At 47.2% G+C, this 21,397-nt stretch overlaps 1 protein-coding gene across 1 annotated transcript in view; it reads right to left on the bottom strand.

The window, feature by feature from the left end:
- The window catches only part of ABCB11 (ATP binding cassette subfamily B member 11), a 70,945-nt gene that overhangs the window by 6,013 nt on the left and 43,535 nt on the right, over positions 1-21,397 (bottom strand). The window contains exons 17-22 of the mRNA XM_015422245.1: positions 17,652-17,756; positions 17,146-17,307; positions 15,923-16,126; positions 10,255-10,496; positions 9,847-10,003; positions 5,163-5,360 (exon numbers count right to left, since the gene is read on the bottom strand). Coding sequence (XP_015277731.1) covers positions 5,163-5,360; positions 9,847-10,003; positions 10,255-10,496; positions 15,923-16,126; positions 17,146-17,307; positions 17,652-17,756 — 1,068 coding nt within the window. The remainder of the gene's footprint in view (positions 1-5,162; positions 5,361-9,846; positions 10,004-10,254; positions 10,497-15,922; positions 16,127-17,145; positions 17,308-17,651; positions 17,757-21,397) is intronic.

The following is a 21,397-nucleotide window of genomic DNA, read 5'->3' as shown; positions in this document are numbered from 1 at the left end:
TCCGGGTCCATTAAGCTCCGCGGGCGAGCAAAAATACGCTCACCGCCCAAGCTGGGTTGAGATGGAATGCTCAGACGGGCCTTCAGGGCCAGGTGGTCCGACCATGGCACTGTCTCGACAGTGATCCAGTCCACCTCCACACCCACTGCAAAGATCAAATCGAGCATGTGACCAGCCTGATGCGTAGGGGCCGATACATACTGTGAGAGTCCCAGTGCCGCCATGGATGACACTAGGTCCATAGCCCGGCTGGAGGCCGCGTCCTCAGCATGGACGTTGAAATCTCCCAAGACAATAAGTCGAGGGTGATCCAACGCCCAGCCTGATACGGCCTCCAGCAGGGACGGCAGGCTATTGGCCGGTGCATTAGGCGGTCGGTACACCAGCCAAATCGCCAAACTCTCCTCAGGCCCCAGCAGCAAGCCGACACACTCTAAGCCCGCGATCTCTACTGACGGGAGTGTCCTGAAGGAGTAAGCCTCCCGAATGAGAATAGCAACTCCTCCCCCCGTCCCCTCTTCCGCGATTGGTGAAGGACCGAGTAGCCTGGATGGGCTAACTGGGTGAGATTCAGAGTCTCCCCTTCTCTCACCCAGGTCTCGGTCACGCACACCAGGTCCGCCTGATGTCCCATCACAAAGTCCCGTAGGACTGTGACTTTGTTGTTAATGGACCTGGCGTTGCACAATGACGGAGGGGGAACAATCCCGGCCCCACTGCCAACCACCCTTGGGATGGGCCAAAGGTTGGAAGGGCACCGAGCTCTACTGGTTCTCCGTGACCTTCCCTCTTTCCACTGCCTAGGCCCACCGCACTTCCCCCTCCCCAAGAGCACCGGAATTTGCCGCTCAGACATAGTCTATACCGCTAGCCGTCTCCGAAAAAAACTTCAGACCGCCAAACGCAGACTCCAAGCCAGCAGAAACCGCCGCCGCTGATAACTCCAAAAATAAGCTGCTTAAAAAACAATTATCATTTAGTTACATCCGGTCGGCTGAACAGACCATTAAATAACAATACCACCCCAAAACATCCTCCCACCAAATACTACCCAGATCCCCCAGTCAGACCGGCGCACCCACCAAACATACACCTCAGCAGCCAAACAAACCATTCACACCTCCCTCCCACTAAGACTATCCTATCCCCGGCAGTTCCCCTTCAATAATTCATTACACCATTTGGAGTCTATCCCACTACACTCGCCATTCCATTTCAACCCACTAGAGGGCCCTCATGTTCTCAGAGGTCCTCCACTCTATCCCCCCCCCTCTTTCTCCGTCACCCCAGTCGACTCAAGGGCGTGATACACCACCGGGGGGCGATCCAACGCATAGGCAGCAGGGGACAGCTCAGTCTGATATTCTCCGCTCGTTATCAAACAACTGTGCCAGTTCTTTGACGTCGCCACCACCAACGATGTTATCACTCCTCCTGCGGCGCCACTCCACTGTCTCCGCCAAGTCTTCCCCACCTCCAGCCACACCGGCACTTCAAACCACGTCTCTCTGTGCCACTGCACAGCCTGCAGCCTTCCCAGCCGCTCTAAAGTCGTCCGGAGGTCCACACGCTGCCCTTCTGCCCCCGGTGAGCTGTAATTAGTCCCACAGGGACTGACGGTATAAATCCAATCTCTTCTTCTTCTTCTTAGAAGCTAAGCAGGGACAGTGCTGGTCAGTTTTTGGATGGGATGCCACCAAGGAATACCAGGGTCACTAAACAGAGGCAGGCAATGGCAAACCACCTCTGAATGTCTCTTGCCTTGAAAACCCTATAGGGTCACCATAAGTCAGCTGAAACTTGGTGGTGTTCAATACAGTACAAGTGTATTCTAAATCTCTCCATTCCAGTGAAGTGTGTAGAATTAAGGAGGTGAAGAGTTCTACTGATCATCCTTGGGTAACGTACCTAGCATGAATGAGATCGCCTGGAAGACCCCACGGTACAAACTGACCCTGCACTGCCTGCATTCTCACTGACAGCTTACCCAATGAAAAGTCTGTCTGTGACTGCTAACATCCAGTGATCATTTAATTATGAGTTGCCCTTTACATTTTACAAATGCATAGTCTCCATTAACAAGCAAGATCTTTGTGGGAGGGAAATTAAATGTTCTCTTTTCCAGTAAGTTTGTTTAATCACTCCCCCCTCCCCAATATAGAGATTGGGTTGGATCCAGACTAAATTCTCCAGTGGCAGAATGGAACTTCCCTGCCTCCCTCCTCCCACCGCGTCACAAGGAATGACATGAAGGGGGGGGGGTTCTGCAGTAAGAAGGGGGAATTGGTGGAAATTGCCAGTTTAGTCTAGATCCAGCCCATTGACTAGTATGAGCACTGTCCAGCCAAAGTAAAGCATTTTGAAATCTTAGTAGAATTCTGATGCCTAATATTTTCCCAGCTAAATCAATAGTGCTTAAAAGTGCTTGGCTTTTGGCAAGACCATGGTCTGGATCTGCAAAACCTCTTGTAATGAAATGCCTCATGGATTGAAAAGGTTTGGCCAAATGGATCTATGGCAACTGTCAGGATACAGGCATCTACCATATCATAGGTGCTTCATACCCAACTTCATAGAGATGGTGGCACAGTGACCTGACAACCATGTAATCAGTCTCCAAATTCTTCTGCCCCACAGTGGACTTTATGGTCAGCTTTGATAGCATTGGTCACCTTTTCAGGAGGAAAAGGAGGCCTGATTCAGTCACTCCAACCGCTAAACAAGGTGATCGGCACACAGAAGTGACCACTCCAATTGAAGGATGTTGACAAGCTGGGACATGCCCAGAGGAGGACAACAAAGATGGTGAGGGATCTGGAGACCAAGTCCTGTGAGGAAAGATTGAAGGAGCTGCGTACATTTAGCCTGGAGAGGAGATGACTGAGACGTGATATGGTAGCCATCTTCAAGTATTTGAAGGGCTGTCATGTAGAGGATGGAGTGGAGTTGTTTCTGTTGTCCTATAAGGTCAGACCAGAACCGATTGACTGAAATTAAATTGAAAGAGTTTTCGGCTAAACATTAGGAAGAACTTCCTGACAGAGTGGTTCCTCAGTGGAACAGGCTTCTTCGGGACATGGTGGGCTCTCCTTCTTTAAAGGTTTTAGAGCAGAGGCTAGGTGGCCATCTGGCAGCAATGCAGATTCTGTGAATTATGGAAGATTGTGAGAGGGAGGGCAGGAAGGGATGAGTCAGTGCTCAACTCTTATGGTCCTTTCTTATAGGCCCAGGTTAATGCCAATTGCCACTTCGGGGTCAGGGAGGAATTTTCCTCCAGGCCAGATTGGCCTGGAGGTTTTTTGCCTTCCTCTGGGCATAGAGCAGGGGTCACTGGGAGAGTGGGGGGGGGGTTTGTGCAGAGGGTAGTTCCTACATTGTGCAGAGGGTTGGACTCGATGAGCCTCGAGGTCCCTTCCGGCTCTGTGTCTCTATGATCATCTGCTGGGACATGTGTGTGAACCTAATCCACTACAGTGCATTTTTATTTATTTCCTTAGAAGATTTTGTGCTGCCTCTCCAGAGAACCTGTTTAAAGCAGCTTACAAGTAATACACAAGGAAAGCATAAAATGCCCTAAGGGTTCTTAACAATAAAAAGAGCATCAAAAAAAACCTCAGCCAGAGCATGAAAGCAACATAAAACATGGAGCGGCTTAAAACAAGTCTCAAAAGAGTTCAGACTAGAAGCAAAGACAATGGCAAAAGGTCAACCTCTTAATTAAAAAGCCTGGGTAAAAAAAGAGAGAGAAGAATTTTGGCCTGGTGCTTAACAGAGAGTAGGGTATGCTCCAGGAGAGCCAACAGGGGAAGGACTTTCCGCAGGCGAGTTGCCACTGCTGAAAAAGCCCTATTTTGAGTTGGGATTGATCTCATCTCTGACGGCAGCACCATAGAGCTCAGGGCTTGAGAGCATCATCTTAGCTGGCCGGCTGGACAGTATGGAAGGAGGCAGTCCTTCACGCACCCTTTCCCCAAAGCCATTTAGGGCCTTAAATGTAACCACCAACACTTTGAAGTGTGCCTGGAAACAGATGGGCAGCTAGTGCAGATCTTTCAGCACAGAGGGTGATAGGATCCCGGGATTGCTGCCCTGACAGTAGCCTGGCTGCCACACTGGGGACCAGCTGACGTTTCTGAGCAGTTTTCAAAGGCAGCCCCACGTAGATTGCCTTACAGTAATCTAACCCGGGTGTGATCAGAGCATGGATCACTGGGGCCAGGTCATGCTTCTTGAGGAACGTCTGTAGCTGGTGTATCAACCAAAGCTGAGAAGAGGTGCTAAGTGCCATGGAGGAGACCTGAGCAACTGCGGGCCAGGATCCAGCAGCAGCCCTAAGCTACAAACCTGCTCCTTCAAGAGAAATGCAACCCCCATCCAAGGCAGGATGGGGGGGGGGACTCGTCAGGCTGACTCCTCAATCCACAAGCAGCTTGCGCCCTGACCAACTGCCTTATCTGAGCTGAGCTTCAGTTTATTGGCCCTCATCCATCCCGTTGTCTTTTCCGGGCGTCTTTTCAGGGCTTCCATAGAGTCACCCAACTCAACGGTTAAGGAAATAGAGCTGGGCATCATTTGCACATTGGTGGTACCACACCAAATCCCTTGGCCTTTCATGGAGATGTTAGACAGAATGGGATGCCATGGAGCCAGCAGCAGTCCCTCCAGCACTGATTTCTGCAATTGGCCAGTCAGGTAAGGGAGAACTCACCAAAGCACAGTGCCCTCTCCTCCAGCCCACAGCCTCTCCAGAAGGGTACCATGTTTAATGGTCTCAAAGCCAATTTACAATTCTCCTGCCAAGAGATCCTGAACAATCAACAATGATGTGCTCCCCCTGTCACTCTCCCAGTGAAGATCATCAGTCAAGATGACCAAAGCCATTTTTGTCCCAAACTCCAGCCTGAATCCAGATTGAAATCTCAATTGTTCATCATACGCAGAGAAATGATTCTGCTCTTCCAGGTTATCAAATGGGAAAAGCATCTTTAAGCACTATTGACTGAAGCTGTGTCCTATTCTTTTTGACTGTACAAAGATACGGCATATGATTCTTAGTTATCCCTTTCAGAATCCCTGTTTTGAAATCTATAGAGAATGGTCAACGGACTTTGTAATTAGTTTATTGCTACTATTTTACTGTGAAAACAGACAAGTCTACTTACCACTCTTCCTTCGTCAGGATCATAAAAACGTTCCAGAAGTTGGACACTGGTGCTCTTACCGCATCCACTGCTTCCAACAAAGGCAAGGGTCTGTCCAGGTTTCACAGACACAGAGAGGCCGTTTAGCACTTGGATGTCAGGCCGTGAAGGATATGTGAACTTACAGTTGAGGAAATCGATGCTTCCACGGAAATTGTCCTGATGATACAAAGACAGAGTGGAAATACTGGCTCTAACTAGATTTACAAATGAATCTTACAAAGGAAATTACTATGCTATTATAGTTCCTAAGGCTGTTAACCGATTAATGCTTTTGATCAATTAGCTGTGTAGCTTCACACAGATTAATAGATAAAATTGAAATACATTTTGCATGTTGAAAAATCTCAGTGACATTCCCTTACTGAGAATTCTGAAAGAACTGGGCTTTGCTATAATGCAACTGATTAAATAATCTATACTACTGGCAGAAACAGAGGCTATCATTCATTTTTTTTTTCCCAACAGATCTGGGAGTATTCAATATTTCCTCTCCAGTAACAACCCGTACTCAAAATCATTTTTAAAACACATTCAGGCCCCATTGGTGCAGTGGAAAATCCAGATTCAAGTGATATGTTGACATTCATTGCCCTGGTCACTGTGAATGTCTGGTGGTAACACTATTAGGAGGTGTGATTTAGCTGCCTCATACTGAAAGACAAACTACTGGCTCATATTGGGTGCCAGCTGAAATGGACAGCAATCTTTGTTTCTTTCACATCAAATTTGTCACCTGACAGTAGAAGCCTGCATAGGATTGTATAACCTTCAGAGCTGTAGACTTTTCAAGCATCCTAAGAGGTTCCCTGCTGGATCACATCAGAGTCCAGCATCCTATTTCACAGAGTGGCCAACCAGCTGCCCTGAAAGGCCAACAAACAGGGCCTAGAGACCAAGGTATACCTGTAATGCTGCCTCCTAGGTCTGGAGTTCAGAGGTTTACTGTCTGGATGTGGTGATTCCTCACTTAGGCCTCACTGGATCATACTGATCTCTTAAGGAACCTCTTGGGATCTTTGCTTGTTGTCATGCCTACCGTTTAATCTGGGACCTAAGTTTCCAGAGAAATTGTCTATGACTAATCAATTAAAACTTGGGCTCCCAACCATCACCATTTCTCAAAACACCGTTGCATGTCAAGTAGGGGTTGGGTGTTCTATAGAACTGCAGCAGGGGAAAGCAAGCAAAAGGAAGTAGAATGCTTTCCCCCATTTCCTGTATGGGTGTGGCTGATATAATTCTAAAGAAGATGGGAGCCCGCTAAACCACAGGAGACAAAGAACAAAGTCACAGGATCTGATCTGTCAAGAAAAGCTTCCTTATCGGAAAATGCCAGGCTCTAACTTAAAATATTCAATGGTACTGAGGTTTTCGATTTGACATGTGTTGACACTCCTTATATAGCCTTCGCTGAGGCCTCACTGGAACACGGTGAACTCTCAGTGCTAAATCTAGTGAGTCATTCTTGTCCTTCTGGTGATACATTCAGCATTCAATAGGGGGGGGAAGAAAGTGCTGCAGGATTTCTATTATCCTGTTATTGTAAGCATTGTCTAACTTCCTTGTATTTGCATTATTACAAAGAAGAATCAAATTGCAGAAAAGATACCCCTTTTGCCTTGGCTTGCTCTGCTGTACCTCCAAAGGAATGTGTGAAGAATCATTCACTGCAGCGTCTGGCTTGTGACAGGTTTGGAAGGGCAGAATTACCATTAACCGCCGAGATGATGCTTGTCGAGCTATAAGCTCATGATTTCAAAAAAAATTCACTGAAACTTATCACATTAACATGGGAACACACTGCAACAGGGAATCTCTATTTTAAAATACATATCCCAGCTTTCATCCATGAAATCAAAAGTGCTGGGCCATGACAAATGGATAATCGATTAATATTAAAAACATAGAAAAATCCGGTACATACAAAACTGAGCAACTGTGTGACAGTTGCCATTATCACATGTAGGACTACCAACCTCAAGGTGAGGCCCAGAATTACAACTGATTTCCAGGCTCCAGACATCAGTTTCTCTTGAGGAATGGGCAGCTTTGGAGGGTGGGCTCTATGGTGTACCATAGAGTTTAGTAGCAACAGAAGTCCAAGAGGGGTTATATTCCTGCTGGCTCCATAGCCTTTCCCAGACTCCATACTCTCCAAGCACCACCCCCAAATCTCCAGGAATTTCCAAAGTCAGAATTAGTAACCCTATAAATTAGTCCAATGGGATATTAGGGGAGTGGACTTCCACTAGAGATCTAAGAATATTTTCTCATAAAGCTTCTGTTGTGTATTATGATTACAATTAGTTATTCCCAGTTTTGACCAGAGCTACATAGAGCTCTGGTATTGTAAAATGCACAATCTGATTGGCTGTGGTGGAACGCACGCCAATCAGAGTTCAGGATTGTTCTCAGAGGGAACAACAACCATTGGTCTTTATGTACGAACAGTGATTGGTCTTTACTGTGCGACTGGGCCGTGGTCTGCCCAGCCCAGGAAGTTTAAAAGGAGCTTGTTGCTCCTGTTGATTGTCGTTGGTTGTTATGATGTAATAAAGCCGAAATCACTTGTTAATAGCTGCCTGAGTCTGATATTTAATAGCTGCTCAGGTGATAGCTTTGCTTTTCTACATTTGGTTCCAGATAAAAAAGTTTCCCTCCTGTCCGATTGGCTCTGAAGGGTTGGTTTTTCTTCTTTACCAGTAACACAGAGGGAGCTTCAACAAAGGCATGGCCAATACAGCTCCAGCATTAAACCAAACTGAATGTTCAGCTTGAAAAGGAGAGTCCCTGCTTGGCTTATCTTTGGATGTCTAGTTCTTCTTTCAACACATCCCAGTAAAATAAGGTCTGTAGACAACTCTGGGATTTTCCCAATAAGAATTTCATCCAAGGGACCCACCCTGGCATTAAAATCCCTTCCTAAGAAAAACTTGGCTCTGGGGGATTTTATAAGGAATCCTTCAAGTAAGCTATGTAGTTCTATCCAGTTTGGGAGGAGGAGATTGGATTTATACCCTGCCATTCACTACCCAAAGGAGTCTCAGAGTGGCTTACAAACTCCTTTCCCTTCCCCTCCCCACAACAGACACCCTGTGAGGTAGGTGGGGCTGAGAGAGCTCTGACAGAAACTGCTCTTTTCCAAGAACGCCTCTGACAGAACTATGGCTTGTCCAAGGCCATCCAGCAGGTGCAAGTGGAGGAGTGGGGAATCAAACCCGGTTCTCCCAGATTAGAGTCCGCGCACTTAACCACTACACCAAACTGAAGAGCTTGTACTGAGCTAAGAGGAGGGACATAGATAGAAATAAATACAAAAAAACAAGCCCTTGATAATGATAAGGAGGGCCAGGAATGACTGACAGATGATTTCCAAAACCTTAGTGTCAACAGCAGTAGCCCCAAGGCATGCCAGTCCAGCATGGGGGGTGTCCCCCCCAGTCCCTACTGTGGCTGGAGACGTGATGATCTCATACCCAGGTAAATAAAAGGAATGCTGCTCCCAAGTTTCTTGTAGGAGAATCACCTGGAATGCCCTTAATCTATCCATGACCTCTAAATCTAGCGAGCGACCTTTCCAACCCACTGTGTTCCAAGAGAGTATCCTCAAAACCTCATCCTCATTTTCCAATAGTCTGTCACCTAAAGGTGATGATGGATCAACTGAGGAAGAATGACACTTAGGAGAAGGTACTTGTGAGAACAGAGGCAAGTCAGCTGTTGGGAGAGGCAGTAAGCCAACTAAACTGGATGAGCATTTAGGTGGAAACACCTACGGTGAACAAGTATTATTATATTATTATACGTTCCAGGTTCATAAGGATTCTGACAGCACAAGTGCCATCCCTCTTCCAAGAGGAATTTTAGACTACACAAAAGAGACTGACTGATATTATTGAGAGGCAGTGTAGTGTAGTGGTTGGAGTCAAAGCCTAAGTGACCTTTAGCCAGCTTCTCTCTCTCTCTCTCTCTCTCTCTCTCTCTCTCTCTGCCTATCCTATTTTACACAGTTGTAAATATAAATTGAGGGAGAAATTCCAAGTACACTGCCCTGAACTCCTGGGAGAAAGGGTGGGATAAAAATGAAATACATATATTTTAACTGCCACTGTGTAGTCTAACTACACAGTGGTTTTGCTTGCCGTTCTGTGAGGTAGTTGTTTTCAGTCCCTCACTGAGCTATGGATGTTTTTGTAGGCTCTTTTGAGGACCAATTTTGTTGAAAGACAGCCTATAAATCTGGATCAAATGAATTAGTGTTGCTATTCACAGGTGATTGGAAGAAAAATTTGGGTGTGTGGGGAAGAAGGCTAATTTGGAAACAGAGGAGAGAGACCTTGAGAAGAGAGAACAGTAACCACTGAAGTAACACCTTCACTGAAGAAGTTAGGACATTCATGATATCTGTGGGCAAACTTAATTCAGCCTGTCACTGCCACCAAATCACCTTGCTATTGCCCTGGTCATCTGTTATTTGTTGAAGCCACCTTGGTTTATTTTACCGAACTCCCTCTACGCCTTCAGGGTATCATCCAAGTTCACTTTCTCTTACTCTCTGTTCCTGGTCCACTATAATCTTGTTTGTTCAGGTACACAGGAGTACCATGCACAACAGTGTAACAAAAGGCATCTTTGTCCGTACCCATTTCTCCCCTACATTGCTGTAAACACTGATTAGAGGAATTCGATCCACAAGCTTGAAAAATCGTGCTGCGGCTATTTTCGCCTTGGCATAATTTGGGGTGTAAGACGAAGCTTTTCCTAAAGCAGTTCCACTGGTCACAATGCAGGAGATCACCCTGAAATCAAAAGGGAAAGCAGTGAGCATGCAGGTTACTTAAGATGAGCCCCGTTGGATCAGACCTGTCTGTGGTAGCCCCAGGAAGTCCAGGTGATAGCAACAGCCCTCCCACATTGGCAGGGAAGCTCCATTTAACTATCATGGCTAAATACCATTGATGGACTGATTGGCCATGAATCTGCCCATCAGCCCCTGTAAACTGATGGCTGCCCTTTAAGGAAGGGCATTCCCATGTCCCTGTCCCCTTACCTAAATACATAGCTGTAATGAAGTCCTTCTTGGTCCACTAAGAAGCCTCCAAACCGGTAAGAGACAGAATTGGCTATGAACACCACACACTGAGCAAAACCAAAACAAACCCCATAAACATTTGCTTTTTTGATTGCCGCTCTGTATGGGGTTTCCAGCTGCTTCTCAAAAGCGTCAATAAATTTCTTCTCCTTCCCAATCCCGGCAACCGTTCTGATATTCGTGAGCGCTTCACTTGAAATCTAGCCAAAAATAAAAACCAGGAGGAGAAGAGAATCTGTTAAGATGTTAGTTTGGAAGAAATGAGCCACCTATGTCGAGAGCTGCTTTATTCATTAACGCCTACAGCTTGGAGCAGCCACTACACAAATCCGTTTCAGTTAGCCCACGGTTAAGCCGAGACATAGAGACTCCCTTCAGAGATAATGTGAAACTACAGTTGCTTTATGAAATCAAGATTTGGCTGGCACACAACTGTTTAAATGCAGGTTTCATTGCCTTCACTCTTTTCCCCATCTCTCCAACAACCAGGGGTCATTTCCTGTGGGAGCGCACAGGAGCGGAGCTCCGGCAGTCAGGAGCCCAGGGGGCGGGCACATGCAACAAGCCCTGCCCCCTGCTCCCAGCAGCCCTCAGTCGGGACATGAGGAGCAAGAAGCAGCCAGGTAACTTGCAGAGCCCCCCCCCCGACCCGCCTTCAGGTACAAGCTCTCCCTCCTCTGCAAGGACTGATCTGCAAGTCCCCCCCCCCCATAGCTAGCAATCCAAAATAATCCAGCGGAGCCTGAGTGGTGGGTGTTGCCTTCGGACACACTTCCGGTATGCAAATAAGTTATTTGCATATGCAAATAACTCATGCTAATATGTTATGCTAATGAGCTCCTGCACCTCTTTTCTGTGAAATGACCCCTGCCTACAACTACATGACTAGCACTCCAGTTGGCATCCCAGTGGAGTGAACAGAGCACTGAGGAACAAACCAGGATTAAGCTAAGATGTCCACATTCACACATCATGAACAACCACAGTTAAGACAAACAGGGGGGTGATAAAGGAACTTCAAACAAAAAAGTACTTGAATGGAATGTATGCAAAAAATTAAGCAGACTACAGTATGTTATTAATGATGGGATTAACAAATCATCTTAGCAGATGTATTTGCCCTGAAATTCTTTAGGTTTCCTGTTCTGAGAAATATGATCACTCCTTTTACGTGACTTATGGTATGACACGCTTTTCCCTACTAGGCAAGGCTAATTCCTTTGCTGCTGAAAGCCAGTCATGATCTCTCCTGTCTGGGTAAAGTTCATGCTCTCTAAATGAGCATCATAGCCACACAGAGCTGAGCAAACAAACGGCTGTGCTTGCCTTAGCCTGTTCTGTTCTTATTCTTTCTTGAGCTCTCAAGTTGTTGGCATCAGCCATTAAGTATACACATCCCTCTGTCTCTCCTCTCCACCTCATTCTAGGGAGGTAGTACAAGGATGCAATGAAGGCAAACAGGACAGGACAGAGGTTCTGTGGGCTGCCTATGGCAACAGGAGTACAACCTATTCAAGACAGGCTCCCATTTAGGGATACTCCTAAATTCACCATCCCTGGATATGCAGGTGGTGGCATTGGTTAGGAGAGTTTTGTATCAGCTTGGGCCGGCTTGCCAGCTCTGGCTGTTCCTGGAGAATGTTTTGCTGACCACCATCATGCATGCCTCAGTAACCCACAGATTAGAAAACTGTTGTGTGCTCTCGGGAGTGAATCTATAGGAAAGCTTTCAGTGGGCTGGTGCCTTAAGAATGTAAGAAGAGCCCTGCCGGGTCAGACCAGGTAGTCCAGCCAGTTTAGTATCCTGTCTCACAGAGTGGCCAACCGGTTACTCTGGAGAGCCAAAAAAAAGGGGCCCTAATGTTGCCTCCCAGCACTGGTATTCAGAGGTTTTTGCCTCTGAATATGGAAGTTCCCTTTAGTCACATGGCTAGTAGCCACTGATAGACCTAGGGAGCCAGTGTGGTGTGGTGGTTAAGAGCGATGGACTCTAATCTGGAGAACTGGGTTTGATTCTGCACTCCTCCACAAGAAGCCAGCTGGGGGACCTTGAGCCAGACACAGCTCTTTCAGAGCTCTCTCAGCCCCCCCAATAAATCTAGCTTCCCATGCATAACACTAAAAGATCTAGAACGTCATGCTCCCAGACAATCTTAGGATCTCTTGCCTATACTACACATAATACCATATGATAATTCATTATCATATGGTATTGTGTGTAGTATTCCCTTTTTAAAGCTGTCTATGCCTGTAGCCCTCTTTTTGAGATATAGTGACCAGAACTGCACAGATTATCCCAAATGAGGCCACATCATGGATCTATACAGGGGCATAATAATATTGGCTGTTTTGTTTTCAGTCTCTTTCCTAACAATCCCCAGAATATAGTTTGCCTTTTTCACTGCTGCAGCACACTGGGTTGACACGTTCACTGAGCTATGCACTAAGAATTTTTTATCAGTCTCCAAAGTACAATTCCTGTGATTGGAGGGTGTCTGTGTAATAACTACTATATGAACATCTCCCTGCCCAGGATGAATAGAATTGTTTGTCTCCTGAAGAAAAGAACACAAAGGACTTGTGACCTTCCTGAATGTTCTGACTATGGTTCTCCCAGCTACATAGAGTGATATTGTTAGGGAGGGAAAGGAGGCTGAAATGAACTTGTGTTCGGATGCTAAGCTGCAATCTCTGCCAATAGCACTGATTTCTGGTTTGTGTGCCTTCACTGTAATGGCTGATTTTCCCAGCTGTCAGCCAAAAGTGCCTAGTAACCAGACTGCAACTGGAAAGCATCGCTGATATTTATTGTAAACCAAAATTCAGAGGACATCAGTCCCTAAAAGCTTCCCCCCTAATCTTTTAGGACAAACAAGTCTTGGCGGGGAGGGCGGGATAGAAATTAAACAAATAAATAATAATAAATACTACAGAGAAAAACAGCAACATAACAACTGAGTCCTATGAGAGCAGAGAGTATCTTCTTGTGGCCCTTTCTTGCACGCCCAGGGAAATGCTGATTGCCACTTTGGGGGCAGGAAGCAATTTTTCTCCAGGCCAGTTTGGCGGGGGATCCTTGAGGTTTTTTGTCATCTTCTGGGCATGGAACAGGGGTCACTGGAGGTGGGGGGGAGGTAGCTGGGAATTTCCTGCATTGTGCAGGGGGTTGGACTAGATGACCCTGGAGGTTCCTTCCAACTCTATGATTTTATGATTCTATCTGGAGCTAAAATTCTATTGGTCACATAGTTATTTGGTCCTGTCCCCCCCCCCAGCACATATACTGCTATGGCACACATGCAGCCCCACAACTAGACAATCAGCACCCCCAGGTGCTGCATGGAGAAGGCTGAAGCTCCTTCCTCCCCCTCACGTTGTGGTTCCAATGCAAGTCAGGCTCCATGTGCTTCAGAATGGAGTTCCCTAGCTGCAAGTCGCCTCCTGTGGTTGCATGTCAAGCATAACATCTATTCCGGAATCGTGTCTTCCCAGGATTCCTTGGTTGGGAACCAGGGCAGTTAAAAGGTGCTTCAGGCAGGGCCAGCCCAAGTGTCTTTGCTAGGGTTGACAGCCTTCAGGTGGGGCCTGAGGATCTCCCGCTTTTACACCTGATCTCCAGCTGACAGAGATCAGCTCCCCTGGAGAAAATGGCTGCTTTGAAGGGTGGACTCTGTGGCATTGTATCCTCCTGAGGCCCCTCCCCTCCCCAAACCCCGCCCTCTCCTGGATCCAACCCCAAAGTCTCCAGGTACTTTTCAGCCCAGAGCTGGCAACCCTAGTCTTTGCCGCCCTAACCCAGCTGCTAGCCGGGCACCCCTCCCTGCCACAGCTTCAGGGTGTGCAGAGCTGCTGCTCCCAGAGCCAAGCTGATGTGACTCAAGCTGCGTGCACACAGCCACAGGCACTACCCGAGCTCTTGTGCCCGTAAGCCAGGCATGCCTTGATCTGCGCACTCACTGAGTTGGCAGCTGGAAAGAAGGAGTCAGGTACTGCCACACTGTGAACTGGGCGTGTGGGGAGCCTGGCAGTGGCGGCAGAGCTACCAGACTCTTGCTTTTCTAGTCTTCTTCCTTTCCTCTGCAGGGGTGGAGGAAGGCAGTCCGGTGAGCAGGCCTCCGGTGGCAACACTGGTACCCGAGGTGCCACTTGTGGTTACAACTTGCCCTGCCCTTCTAGTAGATGGGCTGCCTTTGCCTCAGACTCTTCTTGAGCTGAGAACATTTGCCTACGTTTCTGTCCCTTCAAGCAGCCTCCTTAGGCTTCAACAGCATGTGATTCCGGAATTCAGTATACAGTCGCTAGTGCGAGACTCACGCAGTCGAGGGGACTCGCCAGCGATGTCAGATACAATGCGATGACATCACTTGTGGAGCGACTGGAAGTGACATCATCACATTGCTGAGACTCTCTGGCATTCAAGGGCTAGAGTGTCCCCAGCGATGCTGATGGCTTCATCCCCCTCTCGCTTTTCTCCCATTGCCCAGCTGAGTGACAGTGGGAATGGGCAGTGGGGGGCGGGAGCAACCCTGGTTCCATAACTGGAGCTCCCAATGATGCCTTTTGGCTCTAAAGGCAGCCGTGGGGGGGGGGGCAGGACATAGCCCCGGGGAAGGGGGAGATTAACTCTTCCTTCTTGTATTTTTCCCCATGTGAAAAAGCCACTCCAAACTGCTTTAAGCCCCAGTAAGGAAAAAAGACAGCTACCTACACATCTTGATCTACCTACACAGTGTGTCATTTTTTCTTTCCGGGATTAAAACGACCCACAGGGGATAGTTTTGATTGGGGAAATGGCACAAACAGGAAGAAGAAGAAGAAGAAGAAGAAGAAGAAGAAGAAGAAGAAGAAGAAGAAGAAGGAGGAGGAGGAGGAGGAGGAGGAGGAGGAGGAGGAGATTGGATTTATACCCCGTCCTTCACTACCCAAAGGTGTCTCAGAGCAGCTTACAAACTCCTCTCCCTTCCCCTCCCCACAACAGACACCCTGTGAGGTAGGTGGGGTTGAGAGATCTCTTGACAGAAACTGCTCTTTTTCAAGAACAGCTCTTATCAGAATTACAGCTTGCCCAAGGTCATCCAGCCAGGTGCAAGTGGAGGAGTGGGGAATCAAACCCGGTTCTCCCAGATTAGAGTCCGCACACTTAACCACTACACCAAACTGAGTTAAAATGCTCGTTGATAGTGCCAAAAGCCCAAACCAAGAACACCCTCCCCCCATCATGGCACCATTAAGGATCTCTTAAGGATCTTTTAAGGGTCAAAAGTTAGACTTTGTGTTTCCAGATACAGAACTCCAATGTCACAGGTACCTTGACAACGTCTTGGGTATCATGGATAATGACTTTCACCTCTGCTTAATCCAACCGATTGGAAGGGAAGACTAATATTATATCATTTGTAGGATGGCATTGCCCCCTGAAATTCTAAGAAGGAAGTCATCTTCCAAGGAGCAGAGACTTGAAAGGTTGGGGAAAATCACCATGATGTTTTTGCTAACTGAAAAAGAAAGCTTCAACCTCTGTGGCCCCGCCAGGCCTCAAACGCGTTCATTACTGACAAAGCTGCCTGCTTGAGTTATTACCCACCATCCTCATTCATTTCATAGGATGTTTCAGAAATGACATTACCCGCCCGGTAATTTCCATAGCTTGCTTGTCCTGAGAGGCGAACCCTGTCAGCATTTTTGACTGCATGGCTCCAGACACGGCCAAGAAGGGCAAGAAGCAGAGAATGACTAAAGTGAGCTTCCAGCTGAAGTAGAAAGCAATGATAATGGCCACGCCAATATTGGTGATGGAACTCACGATCATTCCTATCTGAGTTCCTGTCGCCTGAAAAAAATAAGGAAAACAAAAAGAGATCACAAAAGGGACTGGGACACTGTTACCTCAAAACTATACCCCTGTCGCTCAGAAACCTTCATAACTTTGGAGTTCTTCCTTCCCAGGCTCACCTGTCTGCCCTGCAAAACTTTCTGAATTTCTCTCTGCCGTTGGTAGTTCCAAAGGCACCAGGGAAGTCTGAATAGCCATAGTTCCTTGATTCTTCCTGCCTAGGAAGCTAAGCATCCTTAAGTACAGGGTTCATTTCCTGCAGGAGCACAAAAGGAGCGGAGCTCCGGCAGTAAAGAGCCCCGGGGGCGGGCACATGCAACAAGCCCCACCCCCTGCTCCCAGCAGCCCTCAGTCAGAGCAAGAAGCAGCCAGCTAAGTTGCAGAGCTCCCCCCGGCCCAAAACAGTCCAGTGGGACCTTTAAGACCAAGTTTTATTCAGGTACAAGCTCTCCCTCCCCTGTGAGGACAGATCTGCACGTCCCCCCCCCCCAATAGCTAGCAATCCAAAACAGCCAGTGGAGCCTGAGCGGTGAGTGTTGCCTTCTGACACACTTCCGGTGATGTCAGGGGGTGTGGCATATGCAAATAAGTTATGCTAATGGGTTATGCTAATGAGCTCCTGCACCTCTTTTTCTACGAAATGACCCCTGCTTAAGTATCTCTACTTGTAAAAATGTGCTCATCAGCAGAGGTGACTGGGTCCATCTTCACAGCTCTCTTCTTCCTCTCTTTTCCCAGTTCCCCCAGTCCAAGAGGTGGAGCATCAAGGAAAGCAAATTATCTCCCTGCTAGACATCTGCCACCAAAATGGCAGTTCCAGACTTCTATAGAATCCACACACACCCTGCTCCTTTTAAACGAAGCTCGCTTGGCTAGTAAACCCGATTCTGTGCTGTATCTCTTCAGGCCACCATCTTGTCACAATTGTATTGACTTCATGCTTTAAAAAAAAATCTGCTCTAGGCTGATTTGGCACTTCCTTGCATGTGAATTCATCTTTATGTAGAATGCCTTACCCCCTGAACCTGAGATGCATCGGTTGCTAATCTTGTAGTCAAGGCACCGGGGCTGTTCTTGTGGTCGTCAAACCAGCCAATTTCTTGACCGAGCATAGCTTGGAAACCGATTTTCCTCAACCGTCTTGTAAGCAGTTCCCCAGACTTTGCAAATGTATATCCCTGAAATGTGTGTTGTATACATAAAAGAAATGGTAAAGTGCCTCAGTGAGTGGTACAGCCATGTTCATTTGTTCCAGCAAATACAAATGGCTCCCTAAAGACTAGCAAATTTATGATGCAATCCAAAGCAGCCTTACATCTTTCAAATCCCCTGAACTTCAATGGATCTAGAAAAGTGTGATTCTATTTGGGCTCGTGCCGTTATTGCAGCTTAAGCTTTCAGTCTAAAGCCCATGTCAGATGCATAACGCGCATAAACATGAAGCTATAAGGAAGCATGATATAAATGTGAAAAAGAAAAGCAGTGGAACAAATCATTCAGGAGTACATCCGGTAGTTGTTACCTGCAAGAATTGTGTGAAAAATGATATCACTCCGACAAAGACAAAAAGCACACAGATGTTATCAATCTGTGTTCTTTGCTCTTTTGCATCAGGAATAGAAAAGGTCTGTGGGGGGGAAACAAAACAAAACAGCGTCATGTCAGGGAGATTTCAAACCAGGCAGTTGAAAGTGTAGTTTTTCTCATGGAGGCTTTCCCACAGTTTGGGCGCTGACCTGCAGTGGCTTCCGAGCTTCCTCGCACCTTCATATTCCATTTGTTGTTTTTCCATGAGTTTCTTCATCATTTCTCCATGCTTTCTCACAAGCACAAAGGTGGTTTGAGAAAGCCTGGGGTAAGGGTGTCAAACATAAGGCCCAGGGGCCGGATCCAGCCCGTCCAGGGCTCTTATGCGGCCTGCGAGAAACTGATGCAAGGGAGGAAGTGCTGGGGAGGAGTGGGCAGAACCACTCCAATTGTGGCTTCAGCATGGCAGAACAACCTCGTCTGCAGCAGTCAAGCAGCGTGGACAGGGGTCATTTTGTAGAAAAAGAGCTAGGGGAACTCATTAGCATAACTCATTAGCATATGCCACACCCCCTGACATCACCGGAAGTGTGTCATAAGGCCACACCCCCTGACATCACCGGAAGTGTGTCATAAGGCCACACCCCCCGCCCCCAACGGTCCCGGCCGTCCTGGCCCCAGGTAGGCAGGGGTGGGGAGTGGCAGGGGGGGAGCAACTGACCCTCCCTCTTCTCCTGCCTCCTCCTGGCTGAATGAGGGCTGGAAGCGGGGCGGTCGGAAGCAGGGGGCGGGGCTTCGTCATGTGCCCCGCCCCCGTACCTCACCCGGGGGAACTGTGTTCCCCCACGTTCCCCCCCAAAATGACCTCTGATGCGTGGAAGCATCTGCCTAGTGCTGCACTGCTGGCTCTCCAGTCTGCCCATGTGGGTTTTCCTCTGCCCCTTCCCCCCCCCAGCCCATGGGACCTTGCAGGGAGGATACAACACAGAGCTTACCAGCTGCTGTCCTTTATACAGTTTCTATCTCCGGTACCTGGCATTACGTTTTATGGCACACATGTCCCGGCCCAACAAAATGACATTTATGGCAGATCTGGCCCTCGTAACAAATGAGTTTGACACCTTTGGCCTGGGATAACAACAAGGAAAACACAGAAAGATAACAAATAGAAAACAAGGTTGTGAGGAAGCTGGGGGGGGGGGAAGCTGCAGGTCAACACCCAAGCTGCAGAACAACCTTCCTTGTGAAAAGACCTTTTGTGTCACATTTGATTGTTAATGATGTGAAAAAGACTGTCGTGTTGCTTTTACAAGCACATTACAGCTTTTTGATCCGAGAACTCAATGGAGTGTTAAAAGCAGAACTCGTCCCTAGTGGTGGAAGTGGAGTGCAGATCATGGAACTGCTTCACCACAAGTTTGCATTGCAGGAGGAGGGGAGTCTGTTGAGCCCATTGGAGCCAAGTACATCCATTCACAGTTAGACCCCAAAGCAAAAGCCGTGTAATGCTCTTTGCCAAGACCAATCAAAATAACAAAACACAGGGTGCAAGCTTTTGACTTTTCAGAACTCTTCAGCAGGCTGGAAATAGAAATATAAAAAGGTGATAGACCAATGTGGGCAGCCATGTTAGTCTATCTGCAGCAGTAGAAAAGAGCAATAGTCGAAGAGCACTGAAAAGTACTCAGAAACGTGGAGTGATTTCAGCAAGAGTACTTTATTCAATCAGGAACAAGACAAAGTAAGCCGGCGCGCAGGCCGGTATATATGCACAGAAACCCACCACCAAAACACACTCCCTATTTACCCTATAGGTTATTTACAGAAGCCGAGAGTCCCATAGGCTCTCGGCTGCGGACCTGGCCCTCTGATTGGTGCGGGCTAGGATCCGCTTGGCTATTGTTCTAAATGTACGAAGCTTTGGGCTTGTGCTTGACCGCATGGCCCAACGGTTGCGCACGTGGTAATGGCGGAGTACATTACAAGCACCTTAAAGACTACCAAAATATGTGGCAAGGTAGGCGCTCATACCCTGCCATAAAAAGGGAAGATCTTTTACAAAATTAGGTTCATTATTTCTTTGTTCTACTGACTTCAGAGGGTCCAGGAAGGTGCACATGGTATCATTTTAGGGTTGCCAACCTCCAGGTGGGCCCTGGAGTTCTTGAGGAATTACAACTGCTCTCCAGGCTACAGAGATGTTCCCTTGGAGAAAATGATAACTTTGGAGGGCAAGCTCCACGATACCACACCAAGCTCCTTCCCCAAATTCTGCCCCTGCCGGGTTCTGTCCCCAAATATCCAGGAATTTCCCAACCCAGAATTGACAACTCTCTATCAAGTTGCACCTATGGTACTGTGGGAATTCTAGCCATTCCGGGATGAAGAAGCAACAACAGAAGCCATCTAACTGCAAAAGTATAAACAGTAGTTAGATATCAGGAAATGCATGTAGCTAGTCAAAGCATATTAGTCAACATCTTCAACTGCAAAAATATTCTATGTAAACTTTGAAGAATGGGAAGGAAGTAATACAGTAGTCAGAGAAGAGCAACTACAAATAATGAGTCATTGGAAAATTTTACACAAGCACACATATGCACATAAATCCTAGAATTCACTGAGTCTTTGGAGAAAGACCAACAACTCTGGAGAATAAATTTTTTAAGGATAAACGCATTTATTAAAAGGGTCCTTTCATCAATATAAAGTTAACCTCAAAATGCAAAGTTGAATGTGAACTAGGGGGTAAAGGTAAAGGTTCCCTTGCTCGAAAGCCAGTCGAATCCGACTCTAGGGTTGCGGTGCTCATCTCCGTTTCAAAGCCGAAGAGCCAGCGCTGTCCGAAGACATTTCCGTGGTCATGTGGCCGGCATGACTAGACACCAAGGTGCACGGAACGCTGTTACCTTCCCACCAAAGTGGTACCTATTTGTCTACTTGCAATTTCTTGCTTTCGAACTGCTAGGTGGGCAGGAGCTGGAACTAGAGACGGGAGCTCACCCCATCTTGCGGCACCCGGGTCTTGAACTGCTGACCTACTGACCTTCCACAGCCTGCAGTTCAGCGTCTTAACCACTTGAGCCACCGCAGCTCCGAACTAGGGGGTACATATACTTAAATATATAACTGGAATATTTCTTAACCGTGCATGATGACCTACATCAGTGGTACAAACAGACCGTAGGCATGCCTCACAGGGAAATATGGTTCCTGTTTGCCGCAACCGAAACATTCATTTGAGAGGAAAACAAGCTGCCTGCTGCCTTTGCCAAAATGATAATGAGAGCTCAACCAAGAACGGTTGTTTTTCTCCATTAATTTTATCACTTTCCCCTGTGTCTTTCTAACAAGTTTTGGCAGATCCAGCAGATAGGCGTGCTGACAACAGAATGGCTCAGACCCAAGTATTCAACTTTTAGCTATTGCTCCCAAGTTATACATGTTAGCTGGGTCTTCCAGACCTAGCTTGGGAATTTAAAAAAAAAACGCTGAGTGCAGAAGAAACAGCTTGTGTTTGTGTATACTCCGTGATGATGTATATTCAAAGTCAATTTAGTTTTGGCCAGTGTTGATGGCAACTCATGCAAAATCAACTGATTGGGACCTGGGTAGACCAACATAATTGGAACCACTGATTCTATCACTATCTGGATTCTGTTACTCTCATGGCTGGACCCTGGAAGGAACCATTATTCATCAAGGATGTGAGAAGATGGCCGACCCTCTGGAACACAACCG

Source organism: Gekko japonicus, unplaced genomic scaffold, assembly GCF_001447785.1.
Source record: "Gekko japonicus isolate JY-2015 unplaced genomic scaffold, Gekko_japonicus_V1.1 scaffold469, whole genome shotgun sequence".
Lineage (NCBI taxonomy): Eukaryota > Metazoa > Chordata > Lepidosauria > Squamata > Gekkonidae > Gekko > Gekko japonicus.
This window is presented reverse-complemented; position numbering and strand designations above follow the sequence as displayed.